Source organism: Leptodactylus fuscus, chromosome 7 (genome assembly GCF_031893055.1).
Source record: "Leptodactylus fuscus isolate aLepFus1 chromosome 7, aLepFus1.hap2, whole genome shotgun sequence".
In the NCBI taxonomy this organism is placed as follows: domain Eukaryota; kingdom Metazoa; phylum Chordata; class Amphibia; order Anura; family Leptodactylidae; genus Leptodactylus; species Leptodactylus fuscus.
In genome coordinates this window covers 23,314,059-23,334,275 of record NC_134271.1, presented here as the reverse complement: position 1 = coordinate 23,334,275, position 20,217 = coordinate 23,314,059, and the positions used below count along the sequence as shown (strand labels likewise).

General features: G+C 41.5%; 3 protein-coding genes across 5 annotated transcripts in view; 2 read left to right on the top strand and 1 right to left on the bottom strand.

Annotated features, from left to right (window-relative positions):
- The window catches only part of LSP1 (lymphocyte specific protein 1), a 46,222-nt gene extending 35,803 nt beyond the window's left edge, over positions 1-10,419 (top strand). For both annotated transcript variants that reach the window (XM_075281393.1, XM_075281395.1), the window contains exons 5-13: positions 110-224; positions 615-704; positions 1,203-1,246; positions 2,029-2,110; positions 2,194-2,328; positions 3,196-3,294; positions 3,385-3,459; positions 4,298-4,376; positions 9,354-10,419. In XM_075281393.1, the coding sequence (XP_075137494.1) occupies positions 110-224; positions 615-704; positions 1,203-1,246; positions 2,029-2,110; positions 2,194-2,328; positions 3,196-3,294; positions 3,385-3,459; positions 4,298-4,372 (715 nt within the window). In that variant the 3' untranslated portion in view covers positions 4,373-4,376; positions 9,354-10,419. The remainder of the gene's footprint in view (positions 1-109; positions 225-614; positions 705-1,202; positions 1,247-2,028; positions 2,111-2,193; positions 2,329-3,195; positions 3,295-3,384; positions 3,460-4,297; positions 4,377-9,353) is intronic.
- On the bottom strand, positions 3,539-14,242 carry PRR33 (proline rich 33). Of its 2 annotated transcripts, none has more exons than XM_075281387.1 (2): positions 14,135-14,242; positions 3,539-7,455 (listed from the first exon to the last, which is right to left on the bottom strand). In XM_075281387.1, exon 2 carries the CDS (start codon positions 7,442-7,444, stop codon positions 5,834-5,836), a length of 1,611 nt encoding a protein of 536 aa, XP_075137488.1. In that variant the 5' UTR covers positions 7,445-7,455; positions 14,135-14,242; the 3' UTR covers positions 3,539-5,833. The 2 variants fall into 2 exon arrangements, with proteins under 2 accessions (XP_075137488.1, XP_075137489.1); XM_075281388.1 differs by having other exon boundaries at positions 3,539-7,452; positions 14,135-14,222.
- Positions 14,243-15,098: 856 nt separating this feature from the next.
- TNNT3 (troponin T3, fast skeletal type) overlaps positions 15,099-20,217 on the top strand; it is a 29,338-nt gene continuing 24,219 nt past the window's right edge. Inside the window, exons 1-3 of the mRNA XM_075281410.1 lie at positions 15,099-15,219; positions 18,091-18,126; positions 19,168-19,181. Coding sequence (XP_075137511.1) covers positions 18,107-18,126; positions 19,168-19,181 — 34 coding nt within the window. The 5' untranslated portion in view covers positions 15,099-15,219; positions 18,091-18,106. The remainder of the gene's footprint in view (positions 15,220-18,090; positions 18,127-19,167; positions 19,182-20,217) is intronic.

Here is a 20,217-nt window from a genome sequence, read left to right as displayed (position 1 = left end):
TCACCGCAACGCTTTTTCGCTGCAGCCCACTCTGGGTCTTCGCCTTAAGATACAATGTGAATTTTTATTATTCCTCATTTCTTTTTAACTCTTTTGTTTCTCCCCTTAGAGAGTATGATAACGCAGAAGAGAACCGATCCCCAAGTCCATATCCAAGAGAAGACGCTCAAAACCTCGAGCAAGGAAGAAGACAGGAATATACTTTTGAGCCTTACAATGACCAGGTCGGCCCAAACACCTTTGTGTCTAATCTCATACCCTAATCAGAACGGTCCAGTCTGGCTATACGGTACCCTTAGCATTGCAGTCACTACAGATAAGCCCCAGCTGTTGGTTGTCGTCGCTGGTTCTTGAGACTCAACCCAACATCTTCTGCTTTTGGAAGAACTTTTCAGCTCCAGGGGATGTGCATCAAGTCCCTTATTAGACTATATTAGTAATCTCTCCGATCCAGTATGTATTATTTGGAATAGTTATAGCTTGCACGTCCACAACAGACTAGGCCAAGTATTCGTGTTAGCCATAAGCGTTCTCCATAGATGAATAACCCATTATATTTCTGTAATGGCGTCATGTACTGATATGTCGCTTGTATTCTTTGACTTATGATACAGAGAGAGTCACACAGTGAGAGATGGGAGCCCGAAGAAAAGAAAAGGCAGTTAGTGATCAGCGATGGCGAGGACGAAGACTCCAATATTACGGTGAGTATTATTACATTACACTGGCCACACATGGACAAGGGTCCCATCGGGGCATAGCCGTGGAGGTATTAGCTGTACCGGAGCAACCCAAAGACTCTTGAAGTGGAATCGTCTTGGATGCTTTGTCTAACCAGAAGTCTCACCGCCCTGAATCTACACTTCTATCTAAGATTGTGGTCACACTTGTGTTGGGTAGCTGTTCGGGGACTTGTCCCCCTTTCTCCACCGATTTCGGGGAAACCAGGTGGCCCCTATTATAGTCTGTGGGATTCCGCAGGTAACCACTTTTTAAGCAGATTAGGTTTCCGTTTTGCAGATCCGAAGAACGGAAACCCAAACACTAGTGTGAACCTGGCGCCATTGGGGGTACATCCATTAGGAAAATGAAAATGTATGGTGGGAATCTCGGGGTAGAAATATAAGCACAATATTCTGTATTCTATATGTATAGTTATATCTAAACAGGCCCAGCCTAATTTTTGTCTTCTCAATTACCAGGTTACTGAAAGAGCTGAGGTTCTGAACCGTTCCATCCAGAAGAGGTAAATCTGGCCACTGTAAATAACTATATTGTGATGTTCCCATGAATTACGAATGCCGTGCAAATACTGACTTTACCTTTGTCTCCGGTCTGCTTCACGCCATGTTGATCCTCAACGTCTATGACCTGTCCTTCTTAAGTATTGCCCCACCTAAAGTCCTGCCTCTGTAACATGGTGGTGGCGGCTGAATATACTTAGGTGGTAGATTCCCAAGGTCTATGTATTAGTAATCACTTATAGTATCTTTACTGTAGAGGAATATTTTTGGTTGTAAAGATATTGGGATAAAGTATAACCATAGGCACCCATTAGGCAATAATCCCACTGCGCCCCTCTGTCCATACCGTATGCAGCACAGACCATCTCCATTTGATGTTTCTTAGGCACTGTATGTGTCCTCCTACCGCAAGGCTGCGGATTTGATGGGCCAAACCACTGACTCCATCTCCAACTCCTAAATCTTTCCAAGGCCTAAAGCCAACTCCTTCATAAATGGCTGACAGCCATTGTGAGATTGAAGTGGTATAGTCATTGACTTCCTAAGAAGAAAGTAAATATGCAAACAAACCTTAATTGTATAATACTCCGACTCCACAGCCCTGTTATTTAGGCGCTATATATATCTCTATCATATGGACACTTCATCGCACGTTCATGCAGCAATTGTATGATTATGTTTTGGCAGTTTTCTGGTCTTGTCAGTCTTTTCTGAGTGACCTTGTGGTCTCTTTTCTTCCACTATGCACCTTCTTTTGATATCCACTTCACCTTCTTACCTACAGCAACAGTATTAAGAGGAGCGAGCCACCTCTCCCAATAAACAAGATCGATGATCGCTTGGAGCAGTACACACATGCTATAGAGGTATGGAACGTATAGGTTATATACCAGGGATGTTAGTGCACTTGTTTTTTTTCTAGTTATGTTTCCTTATATTTCCTCCATAGACCTCCACTAAGACAGGCCGCTTGGTTCGGACGCCATCTTTAGAACTGCTGAGTCCTGCAGATGCAGTGGCAAACAAGAAGAATCTGTGGGAGTCAGGAGAGGTCACCACAGCATCCAAGCTATCACCTTCCAAGGTAACCGTTATATAAGGACTTATAGTTTCTTCATTGTGTGGGGATCTATATAGGTTCAGATGTATATACTCTAGCCGAATCCACCTATTGGCAGTCCTGGCCAACTAACTGATATGTCCCAACTCTAGACCCATCATCTGTCGATGCTGATGCTTTGTTCTCCTATTCATTCTGAATACCGTGCTAAGCTTCATGTGTTTAGGGGTTTGGGTGGAAAATCTAGTTCGGGTCATCAGTTATTGAAGGTATATGGCCACCCCAAGATAAGATTATTTCACCCAACTATCTTGGCAGAAGGTCATGTAGATCTTCTCATTCCCAGGGAGAACTTACCTTAGCTTTGAGCATTAGCTACTCATATAATGTTTTATGGTGAGATTCCAGCTCAAAGCTTCATAGGATCAGGTGACCATCTTCCATTTATGATGGGAACCATCAGAAAACCTTGGGCCGTGGGGATTAATTTCAGGGTAAATATAGATGAGTTGACTTGGATCTTACGTCTGCTCATTATAGTTGGAGACCTCTCAGCCTTTTGCCCCATCAGGCTCCACTTTCACAAATATAACGGTTTGGCCAATCTAAGAGGGGTTTTCATTGTTTGGAAAGTTTTTGTCCATGGTTAACGAGAGTAAGACACAGAATTTGTCATCTTACCTGCAGTCTCTGACCCAAACAATAGGGTAGATATTTGTCTACCTTGCAATTCAGCCATGCGGTAGACTTCCATGTTATAGAAGCCATACTGACATGAGGCCTATAGGTGGTGAGATCTACCATTTGGTCCTGTGAAGAGCCACCATAATGTAAGAGATAACGATCTTGATAGTGATATCCGAGCAACTGTTAATCCATTATATTATATAGGACACAGAAGGTATAAACATTGGTGTATCGGAGATGATCAACCAGTGGGGTAAAGGGAAATCTGATCCAGACGGCCAAGCCGGGTGTCCAAAAGTCACAGTAAGTTATATTTTTTACTCCCATCTGAGTATATGTATATCGAGACAGGATTATTGGTGACCACTTGTTACCTTTATCCTTGTATTGTAGGAGGTAAGACCAGGAGAAGTCCTCAGCAAAAAGAGCTTATGGGAGCAGAACACCAAGTCAGTACAGAGTAATAAGGTAAACCTTCCATATAGACCTGTCCATATGGTTCACCGTACATCTGAATTGTATCTGTGATATTTAGAAAGGCAGAAAGTTGTATTACTTTAGATTTTTATTAATTTAGCAAATATAACATTTATTATAAAGTATTAGAATTATTACGGAGCGGGTTCAAAAGGCTCCACTTACCAGAACCGGTAAACTTATGCACAGATTGAGACATCACTTACAAAACGTAAGTTGTACATGGCCGATACCCCTCTGAAAACGCCTTGGGATGCATCTAACCTGTGTTAACAGCATCCTATATCTTTGTTGCCATAACTAGGCCTTTAAGCCTACCCAGTTGTAGAAGTCAAGTGGGCTGACCTCAAACCAATGGCGTCTATAGAATAGAGGGGGTCCCATAATAGATGTTAAGATGGATCCCCCAATAATGCTGCCGGATGTTGCTACTGTTTGGGTCCCTTTTTACCACTCGGACCAATTTTCCACCCATTGCTTTCAATGCATTTTCTATGGAGAATCCAGTACAGGTTCTCGCTAGCTAGTAGCAAACCGTATTGCAGCAACAAAAATTGGACCCAAATTCTCTCTCTTGGGGTCCCAAAGCAGTAGCATGGTCAAGGGTGCATTACAAGACAATGACCAATCCAGGTTTACCATCCCCTATGGAGACTTTGGAATCGCCTCCTGTTGTATAATTTTATGAAAAAAAAGTCAACTCTGGTATTAAATCTGTGAGTATGTGGCCACTGATGGATAATATATGTAAATGTTGGGTAACTGCAACACGTCATGGAGAACAAAACATTCACACCCAGACTGACCTTTGACTTGGTCTTTCCCACAGAGTGCGACACCGAAATACAAATTTGTTCCAACTGGACATGGAAAATATGAGAAGGTCCGGTTGGATGAGCCTTGATGAGGTAATCTAAAAATCCCTCTGCATCTTTCTTTACTTTCTATCTCTCTCTCATTTTCTTAACTCTCGTTCCTTTTCTCAATCTTATAATTCATCCTTCTAACCCATTGCAAAAAATGGACAACCTTGAGCGTTTTAGCAGTTGATGGGACACAGCTAAAATTTAGTGGTTGAGCACCATGGAAGGTTTAGTTTGGAAAGAACAGAAACCATGTTCCCTGTACGTTCATTGGTTTGGGAATAAGAACATCCATGTACAAGGAGGCTGCAAGTATCTACAAGAAGGTTGTTGCCTCCAATGGAACCAGTGGTGCAAATGAAGCCTGGTTTGTTGTATTCAAAGGGAACCTGACAGTATCTTATTTTATGGTTTTTCTTCTCTTTGGGTTTCTAAAGGTGTCCCATCTTATACTTGGCAGAAAGTCATAGTGGCCAGTACCTAAACATGTCTGACCTGGCTTGATCGATGACTCTGAAGACTGGGTACCCAATCTCAAGCTGTTCTAAATCCCTCAACCCTATCGTTGACTTCTAGTTCTGGTCCAGTGAAACTGGGTGTACTTGCATCCGTATCATTGCTGATTGTCAAAATGAGATTCCCAATACAAGTATTTCCAGTTTTACTGTGTGACTATAAGATAACGGATCATGCGCTGGAATTAGAAGGGGCTGGAGATGACTTCTCCTGTTCTTCAGGAACACAAAGCCAGATTTGGCTATGTGTAGGGCTTGGCTACCATGACTTGATGGACCTATTATTACATTTAGGGACACTTTTAGAATACGAAAGGGCTACAGTAAAAGCAGTGGCAGGGTTTTAGAGCAGGAAAAACCTAGTGAGAGGTTCCCTTTTTAAGGTTTGAGGTTGCTGTTAAGTCAAACGTAGAATGATCACAACCACAACAATAGCCGATCATGGACCATCTCCAGCTGCACCACCATTGGTTATAATCTACCAGCCTGCATAGTAACCTTAGGCTTCATGTACATGGCCATATTATGCTTCCATTTTGTGAGGACTCAATATAATGTAGGGAGCCTTCTAATATACATGGACTCTCGTCTTCGATCTCATATGGAGCCATACGGCCTTTGCTTACAGCTATACAGGCTCCATACCCATGGTCTTAGCTTTTTCTTTTCTTCTAATTTGGCCTTTCATGCAGAATATAAAATAGACTGAAGTGCGGCACGTTGCCCCCTACGGACTGACTGTGCACTTTAACACCACCTTACAGTTATCTTTATGTATTGTACCCGTCATTAATATTTTTAGTAGAACCTGCCATGCCAGAGAGTGAACAGTTAATATGCACATAGGAGTTATGTGGGAAACCAATACACAGCCACAGCAATAACACATAAAATACAGAAATACAAAAGAGCTTGGGTAGAGCATTATTTATGTAGAGGACACCGTGCATGCAGAGGGTCAGGGGTAGTCTTAAGGATGGCATTCCCTCACTGCTTGGTATCGTCCTCGATGGCTTTCTTCTCATCCTCGGCATTCTCATCTCGAATGCTCCACCCGGATGCGGTCCTGTTGAAAGTGCCCGGCGTTGTTTTATCGGCGACTCTTCTGTGGAAGAAAGCGGTCACTCTACGCAGGGGCCGGGCTGCGGCTTCTTTTAGCTTTCTAGCATCGAACCGAGGTCGATGCAATAGAAGCGGCAAACGGGAGCGGAAAAAAGGAAGTGGTGGGGGAGCGGTCTGCCCTGGCTTCTCTGGCTCCTTGGTTGTTGTAGCCATACGGTAGAGTAAAGCATCCCACATCTTGTTAGCGCGGTTGGATTTGCTCTCTTGAGTCCCTTCAGTGGTTGCCTTTTGCGCCTCTACGGATTTACCAGTTTTGTCCTCTGCTTTTTGTTGCTCAGGAAATTTTGGCTCTTCTGGTTCAATCACAAGGTGCTTGACAAGTCTTGCCCATCCTCCACCTGGCTTCTTTCTTGGTGGTTTTGGTTTTTCAGGTGGTTTCAAGATGGTTAACGCCTCTGTCTTGGGAGCCGTTTCTGAATTGGTTACTGTGGTTGGTGTTACATTGGTAGGTCCAGTTGTCTTTGAAGAAATGTTGATGTCAAGATGAACCGTTTTAACAGTGACTTTTGACTGTCCATCAGGATTATCTGTGGAGTTGACTGTAGTTGAGGTCTCGCTCACAATGGTTGTCCTAGTATCATGCGTTGACTTATTGTGTGAAATTTCAACCACCTTGGAAGGCTCCTCTACAATATCTTTATGTGCCATCTCTGAAGTGGTGGATGTAGAATCCGGCTTTATTGGTTCATTTTCTGGACCAGGACTACAAGCACTGGGCTTGTTTGTGGAGTCCGGTCGAACTGGTATTGATTTGGGGCAATTAGAACCCTTCGATAGTTTTGTGTCCTCACATTTTGGTGTAGAAAATCTATCAACCTTTGTTTCATTTACAGACTCCTCTTTTTTGGGTGAAGGAGGTCCTACATCGTTTTCACTCGTCTCCAGTACGATTATGGTGGGGGTAGTTAAAATCTGGACATGATGTACAGTCTGTTTTTGAGACGTTTCTACAGCTTTTGGTGTGCAAGGTCTTGGACTGCTATTAGCAATGACCCTTGGTGATAAGCGATCAGCCGTGTTACCTCCTGGTGGATATAAGAATGGAGTATTGGGGGAGGTGGGTCTAAAGGGGAGAGGTGAAGCTGAATCGGGAACTGGGCTAGGACTCAGGTACTGGCTCAGACTTTGTTGCTCACTTACAGTGAAGGTGAACTTCTGTTTGGGGTAAGGAGAAGGTACCCGGTGGGTTACTCCCTTGATCTGAAATCGTGGTGGCAGGATAATGGCTGGAGGTTTTTTGTGTTTTTGTGGAGCTGCAGATTCAATACTCTCCAAGTCCGCTTCACTGACGGGAGAGAGAGTTGACCGGAAGGTTTTGGTGGTCAGCGTCGGAGAGGTTTGTGCGGCACTTTTCTTTGCAGCTTTCCGTAGAAGGCGTTGAAGCTTCGCATTGTCTTTACGTGGCTTTGGAGGGGTTGGTGGAGGAATGGGGGAAGGAGGGCCTGGATTTTCTAGTGGGGTCACTGTAAGCAGCATGATGGAACCTGCTGAGATATAAAACAAAGAAAGTTTCTGTTTCTTTTAGCTGTGGTCACATCAGTGGAAATTGTTTAGGTCTACCATGACGCCGGATAACTACTATCTTGAGCTAAAGGTTGGCCTATTATATAACCAGTAACCATGCACTAGACTTGAAACATTAGACTTTTTTTCACTGCAGATTTCTCGAAACCTTCTTGTCCCTTTTGACGTTAATCCTTAACCTGCCATTTCACGTTCTTCACCAGAAGAGAGTGCTGTAGAGACAACGCTGAGCCACATATATATTGTAATATAGGTTTATAGTTCAGGCCTAACTTGCAGTTCGTGTTCCTCCGCATCTCATGTGCTTGAGGCCTGAGATTTGACCTTGTTTGATCCCTCAACCATGTTGTACCCAAATTTTTATTTTTTTAATTAAAGCAGTGATTTGACACTAGTGGTTTGAAGTCCTATAAATCTATCATGGAGGACAGAATGGGTCTTTGTTTAATGCTACAAATATCACATTAGACCAAAGACTCTAGGCAAAACAAATTTTATGCCTAGTAGAACTAAAGGGGTGATATATGATGGGCATGTAAACCAAAGAGAAACTCCCTGTGTCAGACACTGCCCCCTTGGATCTGTAGGAAGCATAACGTCAGTGTGGCTTGAATGGTTCCTTTAAAGAAGACCTTTCACCTCTCCTGTGTGTAAAAATGGACATCTGGATGTTACCATGGTGTGTGTACCGACACTGTTTGGACGGTGTTCAATGGCGTAATTAGGAATGGTGTGGCCCTGTGAGAACTTTTGACATATGGCCCACCTTTTTTCTTAATAAAAAAAAATAAAAATCTGTAGCAGCAGCCACCGGGCCCCCTAATGTCCCGGCCCTGTGCCAGCTGCCACTGATAGTTACGCCCCTGACTGTGTTATAGTGTTTAGGAACACACACCCTATTACCACTGTCCAGATGCTATTAAGGTGTATAAGTTGCCACATAATGTTATACAGCAAGAGGAGCTGCGCAGACAGGAAAGGACTCTATATCCTTTATTTAAAGGGGCTCTATCAGCAAAATCATGCTGATAGAGCCCCACATATGCGTGCATAGCCTTTAAAAAGGCTATTCAGCACTGTAAATGTTAAATTAAACTACTCCCCGTTTTAAAATAATAACTTAAAGAATGTGCTCTACTTACAGAACGTGCACCCTGGGCGGGCATTCAGGGTGTGTCTTCATCTTCTTCCACGCCTCTTCTTCATCTGACGTCCTCCGGTCCTGTCCTCCTCCGGCGCTTGCTCACGGACACTGAGAAAAAAAAATAGCCCGGGCGCATGCGCAGTAGCTGTAGTAGAAGCCGCGTGCTACTGCGCATGCGCCCGGGCTACTTTTTTTTTTTTTATTAGTGTCCGCGAGCAAGCGCCGGAGGAGAACGGGACCGGAGGACGTCAGAGGAAGAAGAGGCGGTGAAGAAGACAGCGCACCCTGAATGCCCGCCCAGGGTGCACGTTCTGTAAGTAGAGCACATTCTTTTTTTAAGTTATTATTTTAAAACGGGGGTTAGTTTAATTTAACATTTACAGTGCCTGAATAGCCTTTTTAATGCACGCATATGTGGGGCGCTATCAGCATGATTTTGCTGATAGAGCCCCTTTAAAAACCTGCTCTTTCTATGCTTAGGAGTCCACTGGGAAGTTCTAATAATCACCTAGGACCGCCTACTGGACTCCCATGCATAGAAAGATCAGGAATTCCAATAAAACGATATCAATCTGCTCCGCTCCTCCTGCATTATTTACTGGTGTTAGTAGACCAGACTATGTATTTAAAGTTCCCGATGATGGAATTGCATGGATCACTAATCAGTAGATGTGGACTCTTATGAATGATCTTTTTCCCTTTCTATTTTTTTTCTAGAACCCTGGATTAATGTCATAAAAAGGAATAAAACCCATCTTTCTAATGCTGAAACATGGTGTCTTCCTCCTCTTTCTAATGCTGAACTACGGAGCCCTCCTGCCTTCTCTCAACCCGGACGCAGCAACTCCACCCTTTTGAGCTTTCGCCTTTTTGTTCTTTTGGAGCTTTGTATTAAAGGGGTTTACTCGCAGATAACACTTGTTACCTATCCATAGGATTGAATAATTGAGTCATTCTGTTGGGACACTTACCATTCACAAGAGCGGGGGGTCCCAAGTCCCACTAACTTGAAGCTCCTTGGTCCATTGCAAAAATTGGTGCCATTTTAGAATAGTGTTATATTATGTGTATCAGTCGGACCTCTTGGGGGGCCCCTTCAGGCAGCCAGGGCCTGGTGGCAACGGCTGCTACTCGCATCCTATAGCCCCGCCCCCGCAGAGCACTGTACTCAGCTACATCCATCGGTGCACATACAGGGCTTGGAGTCCCACTTTCTTGTGATGGGTAATGGGTCCCACTGCCCACAGACACTTTTCCCCATTACTTTGGATAGGGAATGAGTATTGTTCACGTGAAAACCCCTTTAAAGTGCTACACGACACAAGACCGTTCCACAAACCATGGTGCCTAAGTACTGAACTTAGTACTAAAGACCTATCTAAAGACACAACTTATTACTGCTGAACCATAGGATCCTCGCTGTGTGCGTCCCTGGCCGGCAGATAGTTACTCTTTGATCTACTAGCTTCAGTTGTCAATTTTCTTAACTCAATGGGCTTTTTTTTTTTTTTATAACTTTTTTATGTGCTGCTTAAGCTTTCAGCGGTATTGTATTTCCTGTCCTATGATTTATTACAACCATGTAAAAACCAATAAATAATAATTGGGTCCATATTTGCTGGTACAAACTGGACTTAGGCACAACATCAACAATACATAGCACACATCAGTATACAGTCCTCCGACCGACTCAGCAATGAATAAAAACAGCAAGTCACATGATGTCCAAATCTCCCAAACACAGTGGGGTCTTTTTTAACAACTTTTTTATGCTTTATAAATAAAATACAGAAGTATATGTAATGGTGTCTGTCTAGTTTGTTGTGTGTTTTAATAAGAAAAATGTTCATCTAAAATAGTGGATCTTAAACATATCGAGGGCAGGACTGGGCCCCCATAGTAAACGTTTGATTCAAGCTGACTCCCACATGGCATATTGCCAGTTTCCAGGCCCCGAGACTGTATAATGCCCCATGTGCACACAGTATGACGTCCCCTAGTGACCTGTACGGTATTTGTTGCAAACATTCCAGGTTCGGCACAACCTTGAGTTTTTGGTGTACCCCACCCACAAACTATTTATATAGAGTATAATGATCAGAGGACCAGGAGAGGTTAGGAAACACAAAAACCAGTGTTACTTACCTCTCCTGGGCTCTGGTCCGCCTTCCTGCCCTCTTCAGGTCACTTTAGTAACATCACAGACATTACATGGGTCAGGTGCCCAGGAGAGGTAAGTAACACTGGGTTTTATCTGAAGAAACCCCAGAGTATAACAATAGCAGTTTCAGTTTGGATGTATTTTCTATAAACTGAACCACTAGGTGAGCCTCGTGAGATGTATCTCGTGGGGTTTGCCCAACAAATACTCCTGCGACAGGGCTGTGGCCTTAGTTACCAATCCCAGCTCCTGATCACGTGATATAGGACACGTGGGGGCCCCTGGAGGGAAGATATGGAAGCGGAGTCAGCTGTGAGCAGGAATGGGATCGGTAACTGGGATAGGTAAAAAAAACTGCCTATTTAAAAAAACAAACAGGAACCCACCGGCCCAATAAGGTTGGAAAAGTAATTATGCCACTGGCCCAATTTTGGTGGGGACCTCCTGCTGTACTTGCATTTCAAAAATAAATGTTCCTACTTGTATTCTGTCTCTTTCTGTTGTGATTTTTCTTATAGTCTACTATTTTGTGTACTGTCAAAATTTGTGTGACACCTCCCCCTTCCTCGTGCCCGATGTATTTTACCGTTTCCTGTCCTGTGGCCTACACACAATATATAACGCTCCACGGTGGCACCACACAGTATAATTCCTCGGGCAGCTACATTCGTAGACATGGGTGAACCTCACAAGATTCATTTTGATGCATATTCTTCTCAGACACCACAGTATAATAAGTGGAGGCCCAGGGAAAGAGAGGTGATAACAAACATTGACACTCCTCGTCTCACATCTCTTGGGCATCTTCTCACTGTCTTGGTAGCACCTCGCATCATCTTTAGGTTTCTTGTGCTGTCATTCGCATGGGGGGTCAGCGGCACATATTGTGGTGTGTTGATGCCATGATGAACTGACCCAGCGTTATGACATCAGCGTGCCCAAACACAGGCCTTCGGGCCGACCTCCAGGGTGTGTGACATCACAAGAGTCCTGAGATGAATGCCTGAGCATTGCCAAACGTTCAGGAGAGGTGAATATATATGTGTTTATTTTTACTCGCCTCTCCTGGGCCCACCATTATAGGCTGTGCAATGCTGTGCTACCGATACGACAGCTAATCTTTATTAGCTGCCATATTGGGACTGTTGCGTGGCACTGCACAACCTATTTACCACTGATGGCTCTCGACCCACCAGGAGGTTGTAACCCACAGTTCGGGAACCACTGATCTGCTATTGTGTTGGGGGTTGTTTAATTTTTTTTATAATATATTTAAGTAACCTATCTAACTTTCTTTTAATAGAAAACAGGCTCAAAAACTCTCCCTAGCAACACTCTAACTGACCAGAGCAATCTGTGCACATTTGTATTGCCTGTATGTAGAGTTGTAGCATTTGCCAAAGGGGAGGGTCACTGCAAATGGCTGTATCTCTGGCTTTCTACAACCAAGAAAAATGGTTCTAATCTAGTATAACATGAAAGCTGAGATTTGTTATAGTATAACCTTAGATAACACTAGTTAAAAAGCTAGTCAGGAACTTGAGCAATCTTGGCAGGCTGTATAAAACCAGAGATGCAGCCATTTGAGGCGACCACCACTTTTTGGCACATGCTACAGCTCAATAGACTGAACAGAGTACAAATCTATAGGACAGATTCTCTCTGGCAAAACTTTAACACTTCAACGGGGAACTTTACAGGCTGCTTTCGATTACAATGAAGTTACATAGCTTTATAATGTATATTATAAAAATGTTCACCAAACAACTCCTGACACAATACCCAAAAAAGTCACACTTTAACTAGAATCGATCTGACAGATTCCTATGACTAAAGCTGGCCATACGCATTATATAAAGGAACCTGTGATGCTGCCGATCGATTGATCGTGGGACAGTTCATATGAATGATCCCACCCTCAACGAAAAAAAAAGGGTGGGGTGGGGTGGGAGCAACATCTGGGAGGTCAACAACAAAAAAGGGCTGGCCAAGAATCCTGTCCACTTCATTATGTACACAGACACTGTAACACGTAATAATCTATAACAGAGATAACAGTCTCCATATAAGAGAGATAACAGTCTCCATGTAACAGAGATAACAGTCTCCATGTAACAGCGATAACAGTCTCCATATAACAGAGATAACAGTCTCTAGTTGCTACTTTGTAGAAGCCATATTGTAATACCCAATGCACAAATCCTTTCCAAATGTAGTCAGATATCAGGACAGGACGTCTGGAATTGTCCTCTCCTGGCAAGATACCAAATTTTCTATTTCTTCGTTATGGCACAGACAATTATTATGGCCGCCATCTTTCCTAGAATGCAGTATGAGTGGCATGCAAGGACAACTACGGCCATATTGGTTGTTGCTTATCATATCTACATGCAATTTTTTACTACTATTATTTATTAGTTTTAAGAGAAATTTATATATACCGTATATAATATATACATATATATACATATATATATATATATATATATGTATGTATATATCTAGGGACACAGTGAAACGTAAGTAGGCACATCCCATGGGGCATTAAATAGATTAGCACACTGTAACTCTATCCCAGTCGTCTATGTTAAGAGACATGAAAATAGTACCTAGACCTACGGCCACGTGACCATCGGGGCCCCTGATTGGACCTGACATGTATGGCCTCTTGTGATATGGATCAGTTCCCAGTCAGAGCTATTAGGTGATATCTAAATCCATATAGCTAATGCGGATTAGGCCCTTAGGAGGATAAATATGGGATATTTAGGATTTTACAGTCCAGTCCTATCCACCATGTCAATCATCCTGCAGTTTATATAGGGCAGGAATGTATTATATCAGGGTAGCCAGGGCTGATAATCTGTGGGATTATCTTCATACTAACACTGCAACGCCGTACACAGATGCAGAGAAGAAAGAATCCTGTTAGGTGTAGGTACAAAATGCCATTTTAAGTGTATACAAGATGGAGCAGAGATGAATTTGCAACGTAACTTTATGGGACTAGAAATCTAGAATTTGCATAATCCAGTAGATTTATGTGAAGTTCTGTGTAAGATCCCAGGTAACATATTGCAATGGATGACAACAGTTTTTCACATGCACACACTATCTCTATCTATCTATCTATCTATCTATCTATCTATCTATCTATCTATCTATCTATCTATCTATCTATCTATCTATCTAATATACATACATATATATCCGTGTGTGAACTATTAACCCTTTCACGGTCCTACTCTGCAAGTGTAACAATCTCACGATTTTTCAGCTCTACCTTCTCAATTCGATCACCCCCATTTTTACCCGGCGGGCTGCACCCCCCTTTTACCTGTTCAAAGACGCTAGCAGGTGTCCAGCAGCTGTGACCAGCTCCCTTCTTCCGTCTGCGACTGGAAGAAAACGACCCCCATACCTGGGGCAGCAAAACTCAGAACCTGGGGGGAAGAAGGGGGGCTCAAGAAAGGTCAAGGGGAGGGAAACACCCACTGTTGTAAGTGGGACTTTGGCCCCCCCTACTGTCCCAAAACTTCACCAGTCACTTCGGATAGGTGAGAACGGCAAAAAAATGTTTTTCTTAGAAATCGGCGTCGTAGAGCTAGCACTCTGTATGGATTTATAATATATGGATGGAGTAATATAATATTACATAATATTAATAATTCAATGTCATACAGGAACTGTACAATATTATCACGGAACTAAAATAACTGGGGAATTATATATATATATACACACACGCATATATATATATATATATATATATATATATATATATATACATTAATATAATATATATTGAGTTACAAGTGGAATTTTCAATATATTTTTTATATTATACAAATATATTACGCTCAGCATTGATACATATTGGGACTTGGGATATCCAAATAAGAAATTCCAAATTACTGATACGTTTCATTTGTACTCTCAAGGCATATCGAAAAAAAAAAAATCCCTGAGACAATTGTAAGACAATTCCATGACTGTGTATCTTGGATTTCGTGAACTTCCAAGACATTCTAATGGTGGAATGTAGCTAAAAATGAGGGCCTGTGCGCACCCCCCACCACGAAGGTGGTCTTCCTAATTTAACAGCAGCCCCGCGCACACACTCACATACACACACAAGGGAACATCTCCAAATTCTGCTGTTCTGCTTGGTCTATAATTAGTCAGTAAGTTGAGCTAAGACCCAAGTGTGCCCCCTCCCCTATAACCTGTGTTAAGCAGCTGTTGCTACACTTGTCCTGCCCCTTGTGCATGCCACTCCTCACCCCCCTAAAGAGTGTCCAATCCCGTTGGGGTGCAGATCACATTTCGGTATAATTGCAAGACATAACCAGGCCGGGGGGTGATTGAAAAGTCTCACAACTGCTCCGACCCCCAGTGCTGCTCTCTGCTCTCCTGCCTCAGGTAAGAGAAGGGTCGGGGGGGCTGGAATGATACCCCTCAAACATGGGAAAGCATCAGTAGAATGGGAAGACAATACTCAAATCTCAAGTCTTGTAATGGTTATATAGCAACATATATATATATATATATATATATATATATATATATATATATGGGACATAGAATGCTGCAATAGCCAAGGTCATGCAATGGATATCACCACTGGCTATAGAGGAAACAGAAGACTTAGGAGAATGTTCCTGTAATACTTTACTATATTAGATAAGATCCTTCTTATAATCCCCTGGCGAAGTTGTGCACAGAACTGTAGAGAGAAGAAATCCAGGCTAAGCCAGAGAATGACATGACGGGTAGATAGATAAATGTGGCCCTGGCGGTCATCCAGCATTGTACTGCGGCCACCTGAGAGCGCCGGGTGTCGATAGTCTATCCAGCTAGTCATTGTCATCCGAGCAGTTAGTCCTTTAATCTATATGTTCTATCCTTATTATCTATCTATCTATCTATCTATCTATCTATCTATCTATCTATCTATCTATCTATCTATCTATCCATCTATCCATCTATCTATCCATCCCATATATAATGGATCCATCTATTTAATGGATCTATCTATCCATCTATCATCTATCTATCTATCTATCTATCTATCTATCTATCTATCTATCTATCTATCTATCTATCTATTCTTTTAGCAGAAAATCTAAAGTGCAGCAAATCCATTGATACGTTGTATTTCTCATGTTGCAACATTTCTGCCCATTCATTGAGATTATTTTCGAGGCAAAATGTTGCTACATGGATGAATAAAATTCATGTTTTTTTACTTAAATTGGAGTGTTGCTTTTCTTGGAGTTAACGCCTCCACTATCTATCTATCTATCTATCTATCTATCTATCTATCTATCTATCTATCTCCGATCTATCTATCTATCTATCTATCTATCTATCTATCTATCTATCTATCTATCCATCCATCTATCACGGTATCCCATTGTGCGGGCCCTGGTTTTTAGGTTTGCAAGAGATTTATCATGACTAATATTTTAATGATCTGGAAAGATTTCTAGAACTTGAAGCCATAATCTCTTTTAGGCTGAGGCCCCACGTTGCAAAAAACGCAGCTTTTTTGTTGCAGATTTTGTTGCGTTTTTTTGAGCCAAAGCCAAGAATGGCCACAAAAGAATGGGAAATATATAGGAAGTTTTTACACTTCTACCTTCTGCTCAATCCACTCCTAACTTTGGCTCAAAAAACTGCACCCCAAAAAGCTACGTTTCCGCAACGTGGGGCCTCAGCCTTATAGTTGTATCTAGTACAATATCTTTAGTGAACCGGTTTGGACTAGATCTGCGCTGGTCTTCTGCACCATGATCGGGAGGGAAGGACATACTTCTGGTTACTTCAGAGGTCATGGCTGAGTATGTGTGTCATTTACAAAAATAACTCCTGGTTACACGTACTGGATATACAGTATGCTATACAGTAGGGAAGACTCGTGGCGGTGGCATGTGTCACCATTGTGTGTCATTGCGTTCTATATTTATTGGTTGGGAATTGTACAGCTGGTTGTTTTATGTGACCTGGATGCTAAGAGGATGATGTATGGGGCACAGGTTGATTGAATGTAATTGGTACCAGCTGTCATTGGTCTTGGTAGGTGTCCTACAGACAGAAGGGATCTTCTGGCCTTCACAAGTTCTCATGTCTTCATGGTTCTTCCTAATCTGGAAGGTATAAGAAGATATATGATCCTACAGAATAAGATGAGAAGTAGAATCATAAAATGTTCGCTTTAGTAAATAGAGAAGCAACATAGGACTTCTCTATTCAAGGACTTTATCTTGAAGCCAATGCTTCTAATCTTGGCCGACTTTAAGATAAACAATCGCCTGGCTGTAAAAAGTCTCAGAAATGGCTCTCCTCTCTGGTCCACATCACCTTTAAAGGACATTCCTAGGGGTCCTAAAATAGACAAGAATGCCCAGTTGTCTCCGGCCGAGTCCCAGCCCGCCTCTCTTTACCATATCATGTAACATCTGAGTCATGCAGGCGGCACTGCCGACTACCCAAGTTTTCCTTACAGGGTGGAAGCCTAAATTAAACTATAGAGTGACATGACCATCTTGCCTTATAACAAATCTGTCCATGGGATAGGGCGAATGGTTCCCTCAGGGACCAGCCAAAAATGAAGCTATGACATAAGTGAAGCCTACACGTAGTGTTGGCTATGGCCAATGCGAGGATCCAGAAAATGGTGGTCCATATTCTTCTATAACTATAGATCACCATTATAGTGTGTTATAGTCATTGTGAGGATCCTATAGAAAGAGTGTCAAGGTAAAAAATAAAATAAAATCAGATGACTGAGCTGTGGGGATGAAAGCAGGCGGAGATATTATTTTTTAATTTTTGAGACATTATGGGTCATAAGGATAATATTGTGCGAAACAGAAGAAAGGTTTCATGTACAACATGACAACACGTTCTTCTTCCATTGGGAAATTTTTTTTGGCATATGCACAGTTTTAACAAAATTACATGTAGTAGACATTACCCAGGTCACTATCTATCATTACAGAATATCATTCTTCTATCTATCTATCTATCTATCTATCTATCTATCTATCTATCTATCTGTCTATCTAGTATCTATCTATCTCCTATCTATCTATCTATCTATCTATCTATCTATCTATCTCCTATCTATCTATCTATCTATCTATCTATCTATCTATCTATCTATCTATCTACCTACCGTTTCATTCTATATATCTAATAAGTATATGGCATTGCAATCTTAGTACAGACACTGGTTAGGTTATGGTTAGAGCTTCCAAGATCTCACAATTTATTCTGTTTGTTTTTCAGCCGACCAAACGCCACCATGTCTGACACAGAGGAAGTGTAAGTACCCAGAGAACAGGTGCTCTAGTCCGATGCTGAGTCTATTACCGGTTCATGTTTTCTTATGTCAATAAGGGATTTGTATAAAATTCTAATCCTATAGAAGTCGCCTAAGATTAGGATGATACCTGCAAATTGCATATCTATCTATCTATCTATCTATCTATCTATCTATCTCCTATCTATCTATCTATCTATCTATCTATCTATCTATCTATCTCCTATCTATCTATCTATCTATCTATCTATCTATCTATCAATTATCTATCTATCTATCTATCTATCTATCTCCTATCTATCAATTATCTATCTATCTATCTATCTATCTATCTCCTATCTATCTATCTATCTATCTATCTATCTATCTATCTCCTATCTATCTATCTATCTATCTATCTATCTATCTCCTATCTATCTATCTATCTATCTATCTATCTATCTATCTATCAATTATCTATCTATCTATCTATCTATCTATCTATCTATCTATCTCCTATCTATCAATTATCTATCTATCTATCTATCTATCTATCTATCTATCTCCTATCTATCTATCTATCTATCTATCTATCTATCTATCTATCTCCTATCTATCAATTATCTATCTATCTATCTATCTATCTATCTATCTATCTATCTATCTATCTCCTATCTATCCATCTATCTTCTATCTATCTATCTATCTCCTATCTATCTATCTCCTATCTATCTATCTATCTATCTATCTATCTATCTATCTATCTATCTATCATCTTTCTCTCTCTCTCTCTCTATCTATCTCCTATCTATCCATCTATCCATCCCACAGATACTCACTTGACATAACTATGTAAATTACATTGTATAACCCAACTAGTAATTAGTTCCATTTGTACATATAGAAACCTGAAACATTGAAGTTTCTGCCATGAGCACTTAGGAGACTGAGTTTGTATTATTGGGTGGGGGTGTGTGTTATGTTTGAGACTTATACAATGACAATATTTTGCCTATGAAGTAACATATCTTTTTCTCCTTTTTCTCTGTTCTTCTCCTTTCCAGTGAACAGGTGGAGGGTGAGTACAACACTGAACCCATTGACCTCTTATATAATATTCTAACTTCTTGCTGCAGCCAAAATGGATGATATCATTAGTAAGGGTATCCCTAAATCAGGGGGTGGTGCGGGGGTTAGAAATAAGTGTTTTCTATTTTGTTATTAAATACCCGAAACAGCGCCACTTTTGTCTACAGGCTGTATGTGGTATTGCAGCTCAGCCTTAAATCACTTCTGGCTTATTGGTTGAGGGCGCATTGATGACGTTTTTTTTCTTCTAACTCATTCAACCATTTTGGATGACAGTATTGTTATTCTGTGTGTGCAGATATGATCAATTCTCAGACATGTTCCATACAGGAATAGCCATATAACGTAGTAAATTCTGGCTACCATTTTAATGAAATGTCTGTGAATTGCTCATTTACAAAAACTATTGCAATAAAATTTGAGGATCAGGGTCCCGTGACGGTCGGGTCTCCGTTATGGACGATTCTGATTGGTTACTGGGGGCAATCTCTCTACTTTTTTTGCACTAGGATTTACCATACTATCATTTGCTGATTGAGTTGTAGTTAAGGCCGATGTAGCAGAGCTGAATGTGTCATGTGGCACAACTGAATAGGATATCACTTAGCTGTTATTTTCCCATAAACCCGACTTATGCGTAAAAGAAACATATCAATGACAAACACAACTCTGCTACATCTGTATTTTCTCACCTATGTACTGTGATCTATCTATATTTTTGGTCTTGCTGTGATACCTTACCCTTTATATCCCCTCAGTTCTCACCTTCTCATGGTCTTACTTCCAGTCTGAGTTAACCAGATTCATTCCACCGTTGACTAATGGCCGCTCATCCCTTTTCTTACCGTCTATTTAATATACCTACTTTTGCCTACTGATCACCAATAACTTTTTCTCTACAAGGTCATCGTTGTACTCCAGTATAAAGATGTCTGCTGTCCCTTAGGCCTCATTCACACAGCACTTTTTTCACGTATCTGTTCAGTCTGTACTTATATACAAATTTGTTGATTTCAAGTGGTGTC

Coding starts and splice junctions, on each gene's coding strand:
- PRR33 (XM_075281387.1), bottom strand. CDS start 7,444: ATGCTGCTTACAGTGACCCCACTAGAAAATCCAGGCCCTCCTTCCCCC.